Below are 16,691 nucleotides of genomic sequence, written 5' to 3'. Positions count from 1 at the left end.
CTAAGGGCCAGATGTCACCCTGGAGGAAGGTGGCAGGGGCCCTGACAGAGGAAATGGGCTTGGGGAGGGGACCTACGCTTCCTGCTTCTTCTCTGTAGGGGAGAAGGCCGAGGCCAGGCAGGAAGTTACAGCCACGGTTAAGGGCACTCGGCAGCCTACGATGTGAGGACGAAACAGACTCGGGGGGCCCCCCACTTGTGTGACCTCTAGCCAAGGGCCTCACCTCTCACCGCTCCAAGCACAGTTCACAAACCATCACTACCCCCTGGGAGCTTGTGAGAAAAGCAGAACTTCAGGCCCAGACCTACTGAGTCAGAATATGCATTTTATCACGACTTCCAGGTGATTTCTGTGCCTCAGTTTCCCCATCCGTCAAATGGGGTTAAAATGTGCTTATGCATATGTGGTGTTTGCTGTCTGTTGCTACTGTTACTCGTGTTCTTGTTATTGAAACAAGTCACTCCGGACAAGAGGAAGCCTGGTCCCAGGTCGCCTACGACCAGCCCCCCATCTCTGAGCATTCCCACGGGTGGGTTTCATGGGACCCCCTGTGAAGAGGAGGAGCCTGAGGCTCAGAGAGGTGCGGTGACTTGCCCCAATTCCACATGGTGAAGCCCAAGTTCACCCCACACCTGTCTGCCCCTGTTACTAATGTTAAGAGCGGGGCACCCAGGTGGCTCAGTTGGTTGAGCCTCCAACTTCAGCTCAGGTCATGATCTCAGTTTGTGAGTTGGTGCCCCACATCGGGCTCTGTGCCAACAGCTCAAAGCCTGAAGCTGCTTCAGATTCTGTGTCTCCCTCTCTCTCTCGCCCTCCTCTGCTCATGCTCTCTCTCTCTCTCTCTTTCAAATAAACATTAAAAAAAAATTTTGTAAAAGTGAATGGGTAGGATTGCTTCCTCTGCATCGGAACCAAGCATTTGATGGGCTCACAATGACCTTGTGATGGTGACCTAATTCCCACCCCCATTTTCACATGAAGGACAGAGAGGGTAGGCTGCTTTTCCAAAGCTAGCCAGCAGGAAAGGCTGGATTTGAACCCAGTGGTCTCTCAACTTTTAAGTCATGGGGCATTTTCCCAGAATCTTTCTCCCCAGAGTGTCCCTGGCATCCTCACTCATCTGCCAGTCCTGGCACTGGGATTCTGAGCTCACCCCTGCCATGTCCTCACCACTAATGAGGTCTTTGCCAACTAAGGATGGGGCTGTCCAGACCCGCTAGAACTGGCTCCTTGGGAAGAACCTGTTTCCTCCTGCTCTGGGCTCCCAGGTGTGGCTCCTCTGGGCAGGGCCCAGGAGCTGCTCTGAGATGCTTGATCTGGCCTCAGGGGTACCTGACCTCAAGCTGGGCTTCCCTGTGCCTCTCTGTCCCCTGTTCCCGCTTAATTACACCCCCTCCAGCCACCCGCCCCCCCCTCCCCCAGTTCACCATCTGGACCTCCTAGGCTAGGGTGTAGCGGGGCCAGGCCCGGAATTCTGCAGTGTGATTGTTCATTCATTCATTCACGCATCATCCCCATATTCAGCACCTACTGGGTGCTAGGTGCGATTCTGCAGACTTGGCAGAAAAGGACAGACCCAGTCCTGAGGGGGAGAGACAGACCAGGGAGAATAATGAAGGGGACTGCTGTGGAGATCTGAAAGGTGAAGGGCAAGAATGCTGCAGCAGGAGGAAAGAGCACTGCCAAAGGCCCAGAGCGGGGAAACAGCTGGGTGCGTGCAAACCTGGAAAGAGGCCAGCTGTGGAGTGGGGGGAGTAAGGAGGGCCTGGCCACCAGGCCTGGTGAGCTGGGTCCTCCCATCTTCTCCCAGAGGCTTTGCTGGAGGCTGGGAAAGACTGTTACAGCAGACAAGCCTTCCAGCTCCCAGGATGAGGGGCTCCCCCTGCCCCCCTCCTGCCTTCCAGACCGGGGGGGCCCTGGAAACTTGGGCCACAGAGGCTTTGGAGGACCCACTCTCACCTCTCCTGTAGGCCCCAGCTGGCCACAAAGGGAGTGTCATCTCGCTGGACTGCCTTTTTGGGTGGACAAATGGAGATTACTAACTGGCACCTTGGGGTTTACAGGCAGACAAGGCCCGGCCTCGAATCCCACCTCTATCACGAGAGGGCTGGGGGTACTTCAGTACTTTGGAGCCTGGGTTGGTTCTTCTGTCCCAGGTCGGGTCGAAGAAGTGTGTTGAGCGGTTAGTACAGGTCGTGGCACCTGGTGGGGGCTAATCCCAGGGTTCATACGTTCAATTCCATGACTACAAGCGGCCAAATGCCCCGCGGCCTCAGCCCGCACCTGCATGAGAGCTCCGTGAGGGCAGGGGCGTTGTCTGTCGTGTTCGTGTCTGTTCGCGTGGCCACCGGCGAGCCCGGCACCCGTGGGTGTTCCGTAGTGTGGAGCCAACGGAAGCATGAACGATGAATGAATGAATGAATGAATGAACGAATGAAGGGACGAGTGAATGACCTGCTCCTTCCCCAGACTAGCAGGTTCAACTCCAAGGTCCCGCCTCTCTGCTGCCCCGGCCCGGGGTTCCGCCTCTCCCCGTTTCCAGGCTACACCCTTACCTGCGGCGCGCCTCAGTTTCCCTCTCCGTGAGTGGGCGGGAATAGGGGCAGCGACGGGGCGCTGGAGGGAGAGCTGCGGCCGGCGTCCCGCACAGCCCCAGGCGCCCAATCCGCGCGCGCCGAGGCCGAGCCCGCCCCCCGCCCCCGCCCCCGGCCCCCGGCCCCCGGCCCCCGCCCCCAGGACTGCCAGCTGCGCTCAGCCCCCGCCCCTCCCGGGCCGCCCCGGCCCCGCGCGCACGTGACCCCGCCCCGGTCCGCCCCGCCCCGCCGTCCCAGCGCGGGCTTCCATTGGCCGCTCCCAGAGGGCCACGCCTCCCGCCGGGGCGGAGCCGGAGATGCTCCGCCCGCCGCAGAGCGGGGCTCCAGCGTCCCGACGGTGCGCGGCGGCCGGACCGGGCTAGCTGGCGGGCGGAGCCGGGCCCGCGGGGCTGCCGCGGGGCGATCGGGCCGGGCTGCGGGCGGCGCCATGGTGAGCGGAGCCCGACGGGTCGGGAGCTGGGACCGGGCGGGGACGTGCGGGAGGGGAAGGGGCGGCCCCCGATGGGCTGGGGGCTCGCGAGGGGCGGCTCGGCCGCGGGCCGGGGTGGGGGTGGGGGTGGGGGTGGGGGGTCGCCGCGGCGGGGGAGGGACGGCCCGAGCGGGGGCGCGGCTGCGGGGGGGGCGCGGAGGGTCTGTTCCGGGGGGCCCGCGCCCGCGGGCGGGGGTTCTTTGTCCGCTGCGCTGCGGCGAGATCGGGACAAAGGAGGCGGCGGGGGGCGGCGGCCGCTTTGCGGGGAGCGGGTGTTTCCCCCCACCCCCACTGCATGCCCGCCACCGCGGCCCGCAGTTCCGCGCCCCAAGCCGGCCGCCGGGCTCCTCGGGATATTTAAAATGAACGGAGAAGGCGGGCGTCCTGGCATCCCCCAGGGTGGTCCGGCGGGCTCCGGGGGTTAGGGGTGGGAGTGCGGCTGCTGGCGACGTCTGGCGCCCATTTCGCAAGTGGGGAAACTGAGGACGGGTCGCAGCATTTGGTGCCGGGTTTCCATCGGCAATGACTGCGCGGCGTGGGCATGACTGGGTATAGTGGGCCCCCCGCTCCGTCCCCCCGGGCGGGCAGACTGGAGTCGCTTCTCCAGCTGTCTCTCCCCCTCCAGCTGTCCCCCAGTAGGCTGAGCCCCTTCGTCCCTCTAGCCTCACTCAGCTCCTTGGTGGAGGGGTGGAGATGGCGTCGCCTGGCAGGGTTAAATGAGAGGGTGCGTGGAGCTCGTCTGGCACCGCGCCTGCACGTCGACCGCGCTAGGCACGCGGTAGCTGCCGGGCGCCTGTCATCCCTGTGTCCCCAGCATCGAGCCCTCCTCACTCTGCCTGCCCCAGTGGGACAGGGGTTCACCTGGGCCTGAGGCAGGGGAGTGGGGAGGTGGGGGTCAAGAATATGATACTTCCCTGTTAGGGTTGAAATCTGGGATTCCAGATGCAGATTGCCTGGGTTTGAATCCCTCTGCGGCTACTTCTGAGCTGTGTGACCTTGGGCAATTGACTGAACTTCTCTGAGCCGCATGTTATCTGCAAAGCGGGCATAGTGATAACACTAGGGTTGTTTTGAGGCTGAAAGGAGAGCTGATTCGTGTGAAGCGTTCAGCATCTCAGCGTCTAGCACAAAGTAATCATTGCCAACTTTTGTTCAGCATCTACTGTTATTTCCAGAGTCGTTGGGCCAAGTGGCTGACCCTGTGAGAATGACCAGTGGCTGATTCACAGGGTGGGGGCATGAGCCTCAGGCCTGGGCCACGCAAGACCAAGACTGACCTTGGGGCAATCCCTTGGCTCAGTCTGTACCAGCTTCCTCTTCTGCCCGCGGGGAACCTAGGGGGTTCTGGTGCGAGCTTCCTCTTCGGGGGGGCTGGGGTATGGTTGGGTGGGTGACGGAGGCTGAGGGGACACTGGCTACGTGGCTGGGCACAGCCCCGTGATGGTTAGTTTCCCATCGGCATCCCTGCTACTCTCAATCCTGGTTTTTGGAGTGCAGGAACCTCACGGGATGCATCCTTGGGTCCCCACGCCTGCTTGGGCCTGGCACGGAGTAGATGTTTCACCTGTGTCCTGCCTGCAATCCTGTGTTTCTAATCGGAAAACCAGGCAGGAAATGTTTCTGGCTTATGAACTGGGGTCCCCCCAAGGGGCAGTGTCTGGTTTCTTGGCACACCTGGCAGATAGATGGCTTTGTTGTCGCAGGGCATGGAGTAACCCCTAGGGGCAGTGCCACAAGCACTGTAAGCAGGGGCCCATGTAAGCAGGGTCGTCCCAGAGATGGAGGCTGCAGGGTTGGGGTGGCGAGCTGGCGTCCTGCTGGGCAGGGTGACACTCGTGATATGCCCAGTTAAGCGAGAAGGTGGCAGGTGTCCTTGAGGAAGAGGCTGTGTGTCGTTACAGGCCCGGACCAGGCTCTGTACCCTCCTGGGAGGCAGGTCCTTGGGGACAGGAGGCGGAGGTGGTCCCAAGGGCTCACTGTCCTCCCTGTGGCACCAGGAAGGCGTGGTGCCTGGTGACACGCAAACCCCATGGCCCCATGGCCCTTCCGTTTTCCCATTGCTTATCACCGCTCATCCTCCCCACAGCCTGGGGGGTGAGGTCAGGGCCTCATTCCCACTTTGCACACTGAGAAACTGAGGCCATGCGGGGCAGTTTGCGTGGCTAGGTCAGAACAGCTCACAGTAGAGGGGGGAAGGCGGTGGGGGAGGTGGGGGTGTGAATCCTGTTGCTAGCTGTGGCCCCCCTGGGCCTGAGTGTGTAAGGTCACCCGTGGACTGGGGTTAAGGCTCCGTTTTGGGGTCCCATGAAGAGGCAGGTAACTGGACCCCAGTGCTACATTGGGGAAGACCTAAGTTGTGGGCCTTTGAGGGAGAGCAGGACAGTGAAAGGCATCTGCCCTCAGCTTGCTGGTGGCCGAGGTGGGGACTCTCCTTTTGAACTTGCTGGTGGGCAGAGGGGGCAGGGAATGGGGGGCTCAGGGGGGCGGCCTCAGTAGACTGGGAGGCGGGGCTTCAGGGCCTGTTTTTGCAGGAGCTGTGGGGGAGACCTGAGGGACAGGCCACCCTGGTCGAGGGAGGCAGGGCCGGGGGTCCGCAGAGTGGGAGGGTGGAGGGTTGGTCCTGTATGTTCCAGGGAATCCAGATGGCCTCGGGTTTCCAGTGCTGATCTTTGTCCTGACCGAGGGAGCTCGTGAGGACGTGCTGCTGAGGTGGGGGACGAGGGAGTACGTTCTGTTGCCCGCCCCCACCCCCTCACCAGTCTGGCCCCACCCTCTGCATTTGGAGGACCCCTTCCTTTGGTCACCTGGGCTTCCACTTCTGGGGGCACATCCTGCTTTCTGGCTCTTCACTCTTGAGCAATCTACTCGAACTGTCTGTGCCTCAGTTTCCTTATCTGTAAAGGGGGGGTTGAGACCAACGAGCAGGGTCGTTAGGAGGATTAAACATAGGGAATGAATGTTAACTCCTTGATGATCATTCTCAGGGGTCCGGGTCTCCCACACGCCATCCTGGGCACCCACCCGGCCCAAGCTGTGGCCCTCCTGATCCCACCCCATGGGTTTTCCTGGATCAGGGCCAGGCGTCTGCTGATTGCAGGAGCTACTTTGGTTCAGAAGGGCATGAGAGAAGTCCAGGAGAGGTGGGGTCCAGCCCGGGCCAAAGGGGATGCAGGGGTTGGAACCAGCCAGCCGCCCTCATGCTTCAGGTTTCCTCTGGGCTCTGATTCTTGGTGGCCCCCTCCTCTCCCTGCCCCCCAGCACGTGGAGGCAGCTGCCTTTCATGGGCTCAGGCCTGCTGTGGATCCACCCGCACATGATGCCTCTGCCCTCGCTCTCAGGCTGCACGCCTCTGGCAGGAGTCGGTTGGGACAGGTGCGGGGACCCACGCGTAGGGTCCCAGTAGTGGCTTTGGGTTGGAGAGCTGGCTCGGGGGCGGGGTGCTGCTGACCATGATCCCCATGAGGGCAGGGGCCCCTCTGTCTCATCACTCTGTCCCCAGGCTCGGAACTCTCAGCAGACATTTATTGAGCGCCTGCTGTGTGCTGAGAATAGGGCTGGGGATCAGCCGTGGGCAAGATGGACAATGCCCTCTGCTTACAGACTCAGAGTCCGCCAAGGCGGCACGTTCTCTGACCCGAGAGAACTTCAGGCAGCAGGGAGCCCTAGGGAATGACACAAAGTTGTGCAAGGCGGTGGCAGGCGTGGGGCGGTGGGGCATCTGGAGCCAGGGTGGTCTGGGAAGATATCTTCCCAGAGGCACCTGCAGAGGAAGTCCCATATAATAGGAAGGGGCCAGTCATGGGACAACCCAGGAAAAACATTCCAGGCAGAAGGAACAGAAAGTTCAGAGGCCTTGAGGTGGGAAGACAGGGAGGGGCAGGGGGTTTTGATTCTCTGCTGATGTCAGGGAGGGTTCTGAGCAGCGGATGACGCGGTGAGATTTTTTGTTTTTTAATCAGTTCCCAGGAAATGTTGCCGAGTGAATGAAGCAATAAGCAAACGCATTCCGGGGGGTGCCAGGGAGCATAGGCCGGTCATGCCCATGGCCTGGTCACCCGGCTCTATGCTCATGGCGGGGAGAGGCCCATACCTGGCTCTGCCCAGTCCTCCTGGCCTGGGGCAGGTGCAGCAGACACGGCTTGGAGGTCACCACTCCTCTCGAAGGGTCCCTTTAAACTGGGGCTGCTGCTGTCTCCGTTTCCTCATCAGTCCAGGGGCCACTTGGCTTCCCCCTGGACTTGTAGGTGCCTCCTAGGCCCCCCGGCAGGTTCGGCCCCTGGGGTCCCCCCACCCTCCATCTTGCTGCCACTGTTTGATTTCCCACTTCCTGCCCCCAAACCACCCCCACTCCCCAAACACACACACACTTCCCCTTCCGAATTGATACACCGCGCTGTCTTCCTGTCCGGGGCCTGGTGGGAAGGCAGGTGCACCAGCAGGCCCTGGACACAAGAGGTCCGGGGAGAGGGACGAGGCACGTGGGTTGTCCTCCCTAGCAGGAGGAGAGCCTGGGGGTGGGGACAGGTTCCCCGGCCCAGCTGGCAGGCCGTCTAGGGGTGTGCGGAGGGGGCGGGGGGCTACCTGTCCTGTCTGGAGGCCTGGGGGGACAGGCTGAGAGGGCTTGTGGGAGCTGATGGCAGCCCTGCCGAGGACGGGGAACAAGCCAGGATAAGCCTGTGCACTTGGCAGCACAGAAGTGTGCAGGGCCCCTCCTGGAGCACACAGCCCGATGGGGGAGGCGAGTGCTAACCAGATGGCTGTGCTGTGGGAGCCAGGGTTGCGCACTGAAGCAAGCGCCCTGGAGGGAGTGGTGGGCGGGGGGGGGGGGGGGGGGGGAGAGCAGGTGCAGTTGTAGGACAAGGAGACCCTCCTGGACTCTCCCCGCTGGACTGCGGAGCCTGGAAGGCGTTTCCCCCCCCCCCCCCCCCCCAGCTGGCGTCAACAGCATCAGGGCTTCTCACCCTCCATCCACACTGTTGATGTTTGGGGCCCGATCTCTGTTCGTGGAGGGCACTGTGGGATGTTTAGCACATCCTTGGCCTCTGCCCACTCCATAGCAATAGCACCCCCACAGCCAGTGGTGACGGCAAAAATGTCTCCAGACATTGCCAAATGTCCCTTGGGAGGCACAGTCGCCCCAGCTGAGAGCCACTGGACAAGGGCGAGGGGAGCAGAGCGTTGGGGCAGAGGAGGACCTGCGGGGCCAAAGGCCTGGAGGTCAGAGGCAGTGGGATCACTGTGGCTAGGGAGTAGCAGCAGGTAGGGATGCGTCCTGTCAGGCCCTGTAGGTCACTGTAAGGACTCGGGGCTTTTCCTCTGGGGGACTGGGTATTGGCTACAGTGGACCCGTACAGGTGGGCCAGGGAGCCTGTTGGCCGTGACCACAGCAGCCTGACCCTGCAGGTGGGAAGAAGGGGGCAGACTGCAGGGACAGTGCCACCCCCCCCTGCCCAGGATGCCTCTGCAAACGTGAGCACCGGTGGCAGGGCCGTACTGGGGGGCCCCCGGTTCCAGGACAGACCCCAGGGGCGTGGACTTAGCTGCCTCTGACCTTCAGGCTAGCCTGGCCTTGGGCGGGCAGGGAGTCTCCCTGGTGTGGGTGAGAACCATTTCTAATTAAGGCGATGATTGCTCAAGGACGTCAAGTTCCATCCTGTCTGGAGGGAAAACCTCCCCGTCCAGTGCTGCGTCCTTGCGTTGACGTCCCTCTCACCAGAGAAATGGATCCCGCAGCTGGCTCTTACCGCGTGCCCGGAGGGCGCGGGCTTTTCCCCACCCTCACACCATTCGGGTGCGAGTCACTATCATTTGGTTCGTGTACGGTGAGGAGGAGAAGCCAGAAAGTGCGGGGTCTTGGGACCCAGGGGAGCCCGCTGGCTTCAGCACCTCCAGCCTCGTCCACCATCACTGGAAGAGTCTGGGTGTTTTGTATGTGCTGTGCCTCCCGCTGCCGGCCGCCCGTGCCAGTCCCCAGCCCCGTTAACAGAGGAGGATCCCGAGGCCCTGCGAGGCGGAGGGGCTGGTCTGAGCCTGCAGCGGCCAGACGGTGGTCCGGCCGCCCACTGGCACCAGCTGACGCTTCGGGTCCAGCTGCCCACCGCCCGCGGCTCCTGCGCCCTCTCAGCAGCAGGCCCTCTCCTGCCTCAGAGCCTTCAAAGACGCCACTCCCCTGCCAGGAACGCTCCTCCCCAAGGGCCGTCCCCTCTTGCCAGCTCAGCCTCCGCCTCGCCTCCCTGGGTCTCACCCACCCCGCCCAACGTAGCATCCGGACACCAGGTCCCCCGTGGCCCTGGGCGTGGCCCTGATGCATCTGTAGTGACAGGCACTGGTGTACTGACCCGTGTGCAGTCTGGGTCCTGTGCCTGCCGCTGAGCTTGGAGCCCGTGGGGTCTGCTCTGTCCCGCCCTTCCCTGCCCTCCCCAGAGCCGTCCTGAGTGCCTCCACGGTCCAGGACCGGGCTGCTTCGGGCTCTTCCCAGGCCGGCTGCAGCTCCCTCTCCCAGGTGTTCCAGAAGACTGGGTGTCTTCCCCATGCCGCCTGTTTGAGAGGGGGACTGATGTCATTTCCCAGTGTCTTTCACTGGGATGAGGGCAGGGTGGTCAGGCCTGAGATCTGATTACAGAGAGACCCCGTGGGAGAGCCCCCGTCCCCCACTCCGAGCCTGTTAGCTGTCGGAGTCCCGCCGGCGCCTCACCCCTGCTTTGTCTTCCAGGGCCCTTGCGTCCAGCCTGAGTTCCAGCCTCGCTGAGCCGACCGCCCTGCGAGCTTCCTCCTGCGGAAGCGTCCCCAGGCGCTGACCATGTCTATTATGGACCACAGCCCCACCACGGGCGTGGTCACGGTCATCGTCATCCTCATCGCCATCGCGGCCCTGGGGGCCTTGATCCTGGGCTGCTGGTGCTACCTGCGGCTGCAGCGCATCAGCCAGTCGGAAGACGAGGAGAGCATCGTGGGGGATGGCGAGACCAAGGAGCCCTTCCTGCTGGTGCAGTACTCCGCCAAGGGACCGTGCGTGGAGAGGAAGGCCAAGCTGACCCCCAGCGGCCCAGAAGTCCACGGCTGAGCCGGGATGCCGAGGCCCCCAGGCCCGCTTGCAGCCGGTGCGGAGGCGCGGGCGGGGGGCCGCTGAGAGGCGGGGCTGACGCTTGCTGGCACGGCCTCGCCGGGCTTCGTCACCGCATGCACGGACTCCCGACGTCCTGGCCGTCCTGAGCCAGGACCCGGTGGCCCCGGGCGTCCCCTCGGCCTCCTGGTGGGACTGCCCATTGCAGGCAGTGGGCAGGCCTGACCTCGCCGGGGCTCTCGACCCCGTAGCGCTCTTGTTACTTGAATGTTTAGCTGAGCCTGTTCCGGAAGGAGCTACTTCTGTAATGCGGGGACTCACAACCCTCTGAAGTGTAAATAGGCCCTGGAAGCATGTGCTTAGAGCCTGGTTTGCTGATTTTTAACGATACCGTGTAGAGCACGTGGGACCGACCGTAGCGATGAGCCGACGCAAGGCTCCGCCGGGGGCGGGGGCCTGGGACACAGGAGGGCCTGCGGTCCACGGCGCAGGGGTCTCCACACGGGCGTGTGCAGGCAGAGGACGTGACCCGTTCATTCTCAGTGTCGTGGCTCAGCAGCTGGGGTGCTGTGGGGATTTCTGCTTGGCTGGCAACGGATGGAGGAACCACACGCCCCTGCTTCGGTCGCCGGAGACCAATTCCCGTTGAGAGCAGAGTTACTGCAAGGAGGCCGCTGCCCCTGGCGAGCCGGTGAAGGACGAGTCAGGGCACGCGTCCCGAGGGCTGCCGGGCGGCCTGGCGGCGGAGCAGTTTCTCGAGCAGGCCGAACACTGCCCCCCACCGTGCTGTCCCCCTCCCTGGCATCACTTAGCGCAGGCTTCGCTGGAAACACCAGAGCCCGTGGCCCCAACCTTCATCTGAAACCCAGCCGGCCCGGGAAAGAGGAACTCGTGCTTTTTTGTTTGTTGTCGTATTTAGTATTTTCTGCACTGGAGGGTGGGGGGAGGTTCGAGGGGTTTTTCCCTCCCCTGTTCACACATTAGTTTCCTTTCTTCTCAGAGTACCACCCACCTGCTGGGTCCCAGGCCCCTCCTTCCCTGGCGGGCCACCTGGGAGAGTACCCTGACCTGGCTCGGAGAGCCCCGAGTGCGGCCCAGGGTTGTGAGCACATCACCTGCCTGACGGCCCCTGGTACAGGGCGCCTGGGGGAGGGTGCGGAGGGGGGTGGGGGGAGAGTGAGTGTCAGGTTCAGGACCGGGTTTCCACGAAGATGAGTTGGTGGCTGTCTCGGTGGGGCCGGCACCCCCAAAGCCTGCATCCCCAAGGCGTCCCACTTGGGTGAACTCGCTAAGATTGTGAATCCCAATCCCGAAGCACATCCTCAGCTATGGTGATTAAAACGTGGCTTGTGTAGGCATCCTTCGTAGTAAACTGGGGGCCGGCCCGGGCTTCACCTGGGAGCCCTGGCCCTCGGCGGCTTCCACCCCACTCCCAGCCCACCCCTTCCTCCTCCCAAGCTCTGGCGGCCTGCTCAGGCTGGCCGAGGCTCTTCTGGCCTCACCAAGTCTCCTCAACAAAGCATGTTGAACTCATCTACTTTCTGGAACCCCCAAGGAAGGAGCTTAGGGAACACTTCATTTTGGCGGCACTTAAACTGGGGGTCAAACGTGAAGTATCAGCTCGGGGGGAGGGAGGAGGGTAGCTCTTTAGCCGGGTGAGCTGAAGGCAGGAATGAGATGCCCCAGGGGGCTACCCAGGAGCCCGGGCAAGGTGGCTGTACCTTATTTAGCCCAGGAGAGATGTCGGCCCCTAAATGGGGATGGCGGAGACTGAGAAGTCAGGCAAGAGCCCCCGGAGGCCGGAGGGGGCCAGCTCGTTCCAAGATGCTGGGCAGGAGATCAGGGAGATAGCTGGCCTTCTGCTGAAGGGCCCTCCAGACAAACATGGAAGGCGTCGGGGTGTCTGATCTGTTCTCCCCGCATTTCAGAACTTCCAGGCTTTCTACCTCTCCTTCCCGCAGCCAGCCATCAGCGCACGCCCAGGTTGCGTCCCCTTGGGGAGCCGAGGACCCCGGGGCTGACCCCGAGCGGGGTGGTCCCAGGGAGGTTTGGGTTTTGAAATGATGAACCGCCACTTTGTCCTGGGTTCCGCTCCCGGCGGGTCCTCGATCCCACGATGCCCCAGTTGCCAGGGGTGACATCCCTGCCGTGGCAGTGGGTGCCCGGTCACGGTCACAGGCACAGCGGGGCACCAGTGGCGGGGGGGGGTGTCTCTGTGGGGCAATTGGGAGTGCCTGGAGAGGCCGAGAACCACCACATAATAGGACTCATTGTTCCTGGATCGACAGCTACTTTTTTTTTTTTTTTTTTTTTAAGCGTAATGGCCAGAGCCACAAACCACATGGCTTAGTCACGGCCTCTCATTCAGTTCTCTCTCAGGAGCCCGACTGTTGTGCTGAGGTCTTCCAATGGGCCGGTCAGGAAATCAGCCTTTCATCCCGGGAGTCCTCGCAGAAGCGACGGGGGGGGGGGGGGGGGTGGGGAGGGAACCCGGTGGCTGAGCCGCTGAGACGCCGACCGATGTTTCAGCCACATCTTCAAACGGGCTGGGCTACTGCTTCCGTCTCAAAGCTACCAAATCTGTGCCATGAGCGGAGGGATGTCATCCCTGTTCAAGAAAAGCTGAATGACACTCAACGTGATTTTCTAGACCACTGAGAAAATCTTTATTTACAATAAATTTCAATAAAATTTGCATAAATATATTCCCAACGTACAGCTTTCTCCTCGGATTTCTTCGTGTCGTTTTACAAGTCAGCCTGTCCTGTTCTCATCGCTCCTTTCGGACGCCGGCGCGGAGCTGACGTTGGGAGGCGGAGGGGCGCTGCCCGGGAGCCGGGGGGGACCTGAAGGCTCGGGGCGGTCGGGGCGGGCCTCTCGCGGGGGAGCGAGCTCGTCCGCTCCGTCCCGGCCCTCCAGCTTCCGCCCCATGGTGGCCACCAGGATCTTGAGCCACGCGTTCTCAGTGAGGAGGTCCTGCGAGGCGTCGGCCAGCTCCTGCAGCCTGCGGGCCAGCTCCTCGAGCTCGCGGGCCTTGCGCTCGGCCAGCGCCCGCAGCTGCTCGCTGTGCAGCCGCAGCAGCCCGTGGCGCGCCTCCAGGCTCTGCTTCTGCCGCAGCAGCCGGTGCCCGTCCCTGCGCGCGCTCGAGAGCTGGGCCTCCACCTGCCCCTGCGCCCGCTGCAGGGCGCCGATCTCCGCCCTCAGCTTCCGGATCTCTCTCTCCAAGTGGGAGATGTGCCCCTGCTGGAAGACGGCCTCGCTCTGAACGCACTCTTTGGTGGGAGGATCAGCCCGGCTCCGAGGGGAAGAAGCCGGGTCCGAGTGATGCAGGATGAACCTCAGCAGATTGGGAAGGGTGATGGGAAGGTCTTCGGGGTACTTCACACTGCGGTCCTTCCTGGAGAGAGAGGGAAAGGAGTCAGAGGGGACAGCCCCGTCAACACGCTCCGTCCGGACGGCACTGCCACCGGAGGCCAGGCTGTTGGCTTCCCACCAGGAGACATTCTGAGGATTTTACTTACGGGAAGTCAGCAAGGAAAATGTTATCTGGGCAAAAATGTTTCTACAAGGCGGAGCCTGTCGCCTGTGCTTGTTCTGTAATTAAGGCCGCTTATCTCAACTGTGTGTCTGTTCCCAGGACAAAGAGCTCAGTTTCTGTTAACAACCTTCTAAGCAAGACAAGGAGCTTCCAGGCCCAAGAGGGCACCGGCAGCGTGTGGGCAGAGGGGCCTCTTCGAGCTCTGGGAGGCCCAGTGGCTGGTAAGGAAGGGCGTCCCCGGGCAGGACATCACCTGTGTCACCCCGTGGCCGTCAAAGTGCTTGGTGAAATGAAGACTGAACACTCAGCCGGATTTCTTCAGCCAGCCGGTAGGACACGTTATTCAGAGCAGGAGTTCTTACCTGGGGGAGACTATAACCCGCCCCTGCCACGGGCATCTGGCAACATCTGGAGACATTGTTATTAGCAAAATGGGCGAAGTGTCACTCAGGCCCCGACTCCGGTCAAACAGACCCACCAAGGGACTGTGAGAAAGGAAGGCTGCCCCGCCCTGAGAGCACAGAATAAGGAAGCAAAGTGATGTAGGAAGGGGGTTTTCCCCAAAACTCTGTTGCAAGCCCTGATGCAGAAAATTCCTTTTGAGAAGTTGTCATTTAACTGCCTGATGACCAAAATGTCTGGCGTGTGTACAGTGACCTGTGTATACACAATCTGGCCGCACTAAATCAAAGCCACCAGCTTGACGCACAAGGTGGGCAAAGAGCAGCTATGTTGTCCTAAAGCAACGGGGGTGAGGCAGGGCCACCTGCCAGGCAGACCTGTAAGACTGCCGCCCACCGTCGTGAGTGCCCAGCCCGGCGGCCTCTCTGCAACCCTGCACCCCCTCACCCGTGGAAGGGGTGACGGGAGTGTTGTTGCCCTCACGGGACTGTTGGAAGGAGGGCACGAGTTACCTGAAAGCTGAGCGTTAGCCTAAAGTCAATCATACTGTTCTTTCAAAGCCCAACCAGAAACCACTCATTACAAGCTCACGAGCCCTCGCCACACACAAAGCCAGAGGCCAAATACCTAAGACAAAAGGTGTTCTACTGATGGGTAGCTCTTTCCCAATGAAATAAGTATCACAGGGAAATTAAAATCGCATATGCCCCATTTTATACCACACTCAGGGAGACTTTCAGGGAAATGGAAAAGTCAAATATTCAGAGTAAATATATAACCACACCCTACTTTAAAACATGGTTTTCTTAGCCTCCAGAAGCTTTCTTCGACTGCGCCCTCCCAGCCATTCGACGACTACAAGCCACCTGGTGCCTGTGGGCTGCAGGCGGGGAAGGACGAGCAGAGGCCGGATCGGCGCTGAGACCCATCTAGGCGGCGCAAACCCGGTCTTGTAGGGCACAGGACCCGAACTGCCCCCGGAGGGGGCTGCCGAGGGACCGGAGCGTGGGTGGGAGACCTTCACGTGACCGCAAACGACCTCTGTAAGCACGCTATTTCAGAGCAGAGTTCGGGGCGCCACCCCCGTGAATCTGCCTGACACGCGTGCTAAAGCGCTTTCCCACTTTTTACAAGTAGCAAGGACACAGTGTGAACAAACTCCCCAGGAAAGAATCATTTCGGAAACGTGGTGGTAAAAGGCCCCGCGGTCCGACTCCCTTCGGAATTCCCTAGGCGTGTGTTCACGTAGCTCTAGCACCTAAACGGCCAAATAAAAACCTGACCGAGGGTGTAAGGCATCTTCTCCAAAGACGGGGCCGTGCTACTGCGGCCGGGCGGGCTGCTCCTCTCACGAGGCCCGGTCCTTGCCAGGGCACATGCTAGAATGAACCAGCCCATCCTTGTGACGTCTTCACCCAGGTGCCAGAGGAGCGCCTCGATTCTGAAACGTCACACGCAGTGGTGGCAGGAACAGCGGCTCTATGCCGCACCTGCACAGGAAAGCCAGCGGCCGCAGGAGGCGGCCCAGGGCGCGCCCTGTGGCAGAGGACAAGCCCTTGCATGTGGTTCTGTTCCAGGACTGTGAAACACGTGCTGGCTGGAGGCAATGTGCACAGCAAACGAGGCACCCCCCCCATCACCTGGAATCCTCCTCCAAAGTAACTGTCAACATCTTCACACTTCCCTACTTACTGCGCACGTAACCGAGCGTGTGGGCAGGCTGCTTTTATCAAAACGCACGTACGCTTTTGCATTCTTTTCACTGAAGAGGACGTAAGCACAGTCCCCGTGAAAAAGGGCTCTCTCCTTTCCTCTCTTGCCAGCGGTCAGCTCACACCCTTTGCCTGTTCACACCCTCTGAGTAACCTGAGCACTCATTCAATTTGGACCAGCTAACGGGGAGCTCACTTCTCTTGCGACTATCTTTACTTTTAGGAGATAAGGAAAATTCCATTCCAGAGCAGTAATGAGGTTTTTTGGTTTACCAAGGTCTCTGCATTAACAAAGAGCTGGACACTCTTCTCACGTTCAGTATTTACATTCTTGACTTTCCAATACTAAGGGGCCGCAGGGGCGCCTGGGCAGCTCAGTCAGTTGAGCGTCTGACTTCGGCTCAGGTCACGATCTCACGGTTTGTGGGTTCCAGCCCCGCGTCGGGCTCTGTGCTGACAGCTCGGAGCCTGGAGCCTGCTGCGGATTCTGTGACTCCCTCTCTCTCTGCTCTTCTCCCACTAGTGCTGTCTCAAAAATAAATAAACATTAAAAAAGCTAAAAACAAAACACTAAGGGGCTGCAGGGACCACCAATGCACATCCTCACATGGACAATCAGGCAACTTTCTACTGCAAGGCACTCCAGCCTGACTCAGTCCCCCAACACACACCCCGTCACCAATTCTCGGTGTATCTCTTTCTGTCTCGCTCAAGATATACTCATGCATTCTAGCTGCTGGCACCTGCTGGGTGTTAGGACTTTAATACTTTTCCAAACTATGTTTGAAATTCGAAAACCATGCTTCGTTAAACTTCCTGCCCAACCTCCATCCCACGCAGATGAAACTGCTTTATGGTCCATGATTCCTTGACTGTGCGGCACTTTATTTCTTAGAAGGAAAGAGGCTCATGA

General features: G+C 61.0%; 2 protein-coding genes across 3 annotated transcripts in view; one reads left to right on the top strand and one right to left on the bottom strand.

The window, feature by feature from the left end:
• Nucleotides 1–2,939: 2,939 nt before the first annotated feature.
• Nucleotides 2,940–12,782, top strand: SNN (stannin). The gene is made up of 2 exons (XM_042922951.1): nt 2,940–3,024; nt 9,776–12,782. The coding sequence occupies exon 2, from the start codon at nt 9,863–9,865 to the stop codon at nt 10,124–10,126; it is 264 nt and encodes an 87-aa protein (XP_042778885.1). The 5' UTR covers nt 2,940–3,024; nt 9,776–9,862; the 3' UTR covers nt 10,127–12,782.
• TXNDC11 (thioredoxin domain containing 11) overlaps nt 12,769–16,691 on the bottom strand; it is a 59,730-nt gene continuing 55,807 nt past the window's right edge. For both annotated transcript variants that reach the window (XM_042922949.1, XM_042922950.1), the window contains one exon: nt 12,769–13,523. In XM_042922949.1, the coding sequence (XP_042778883.1) occupies nt 12,881–13,523 (643 nt within the window). In that variant the 3' untranslated portion in view covers nt 12,769–12,880. The remainder of the gene's footprint in view (nt 13,524–16,691) is intronic.

This window comes from Panthera leo, chromosome E3, assembly GCF_018350215.1.
Source record: "Panthera leo isolate Ple1 chromosome E3, P.leo_Ple1_pat1.1, whole genome shotgun sequence".
Lineage (NCBI taxonomy): Eukaryota > Metazoa > Chordata > Mammalia > Carnivora > Felidae > Panthera > Panthera leo.
Note: the sequence above shows the minus strand (reverse complement) of the source record. Positions and strands in the feature narration are given on the sequence as shown.

Excerpts from the sequence above, each read along its gene's own strand:
- SNN (XM_042922951.1), top strand. The coding sequence starts at position 9,863 with ATGTCTATTATGGACCACAGCCCCACCACGGGCGTGGTCACGGTCATC.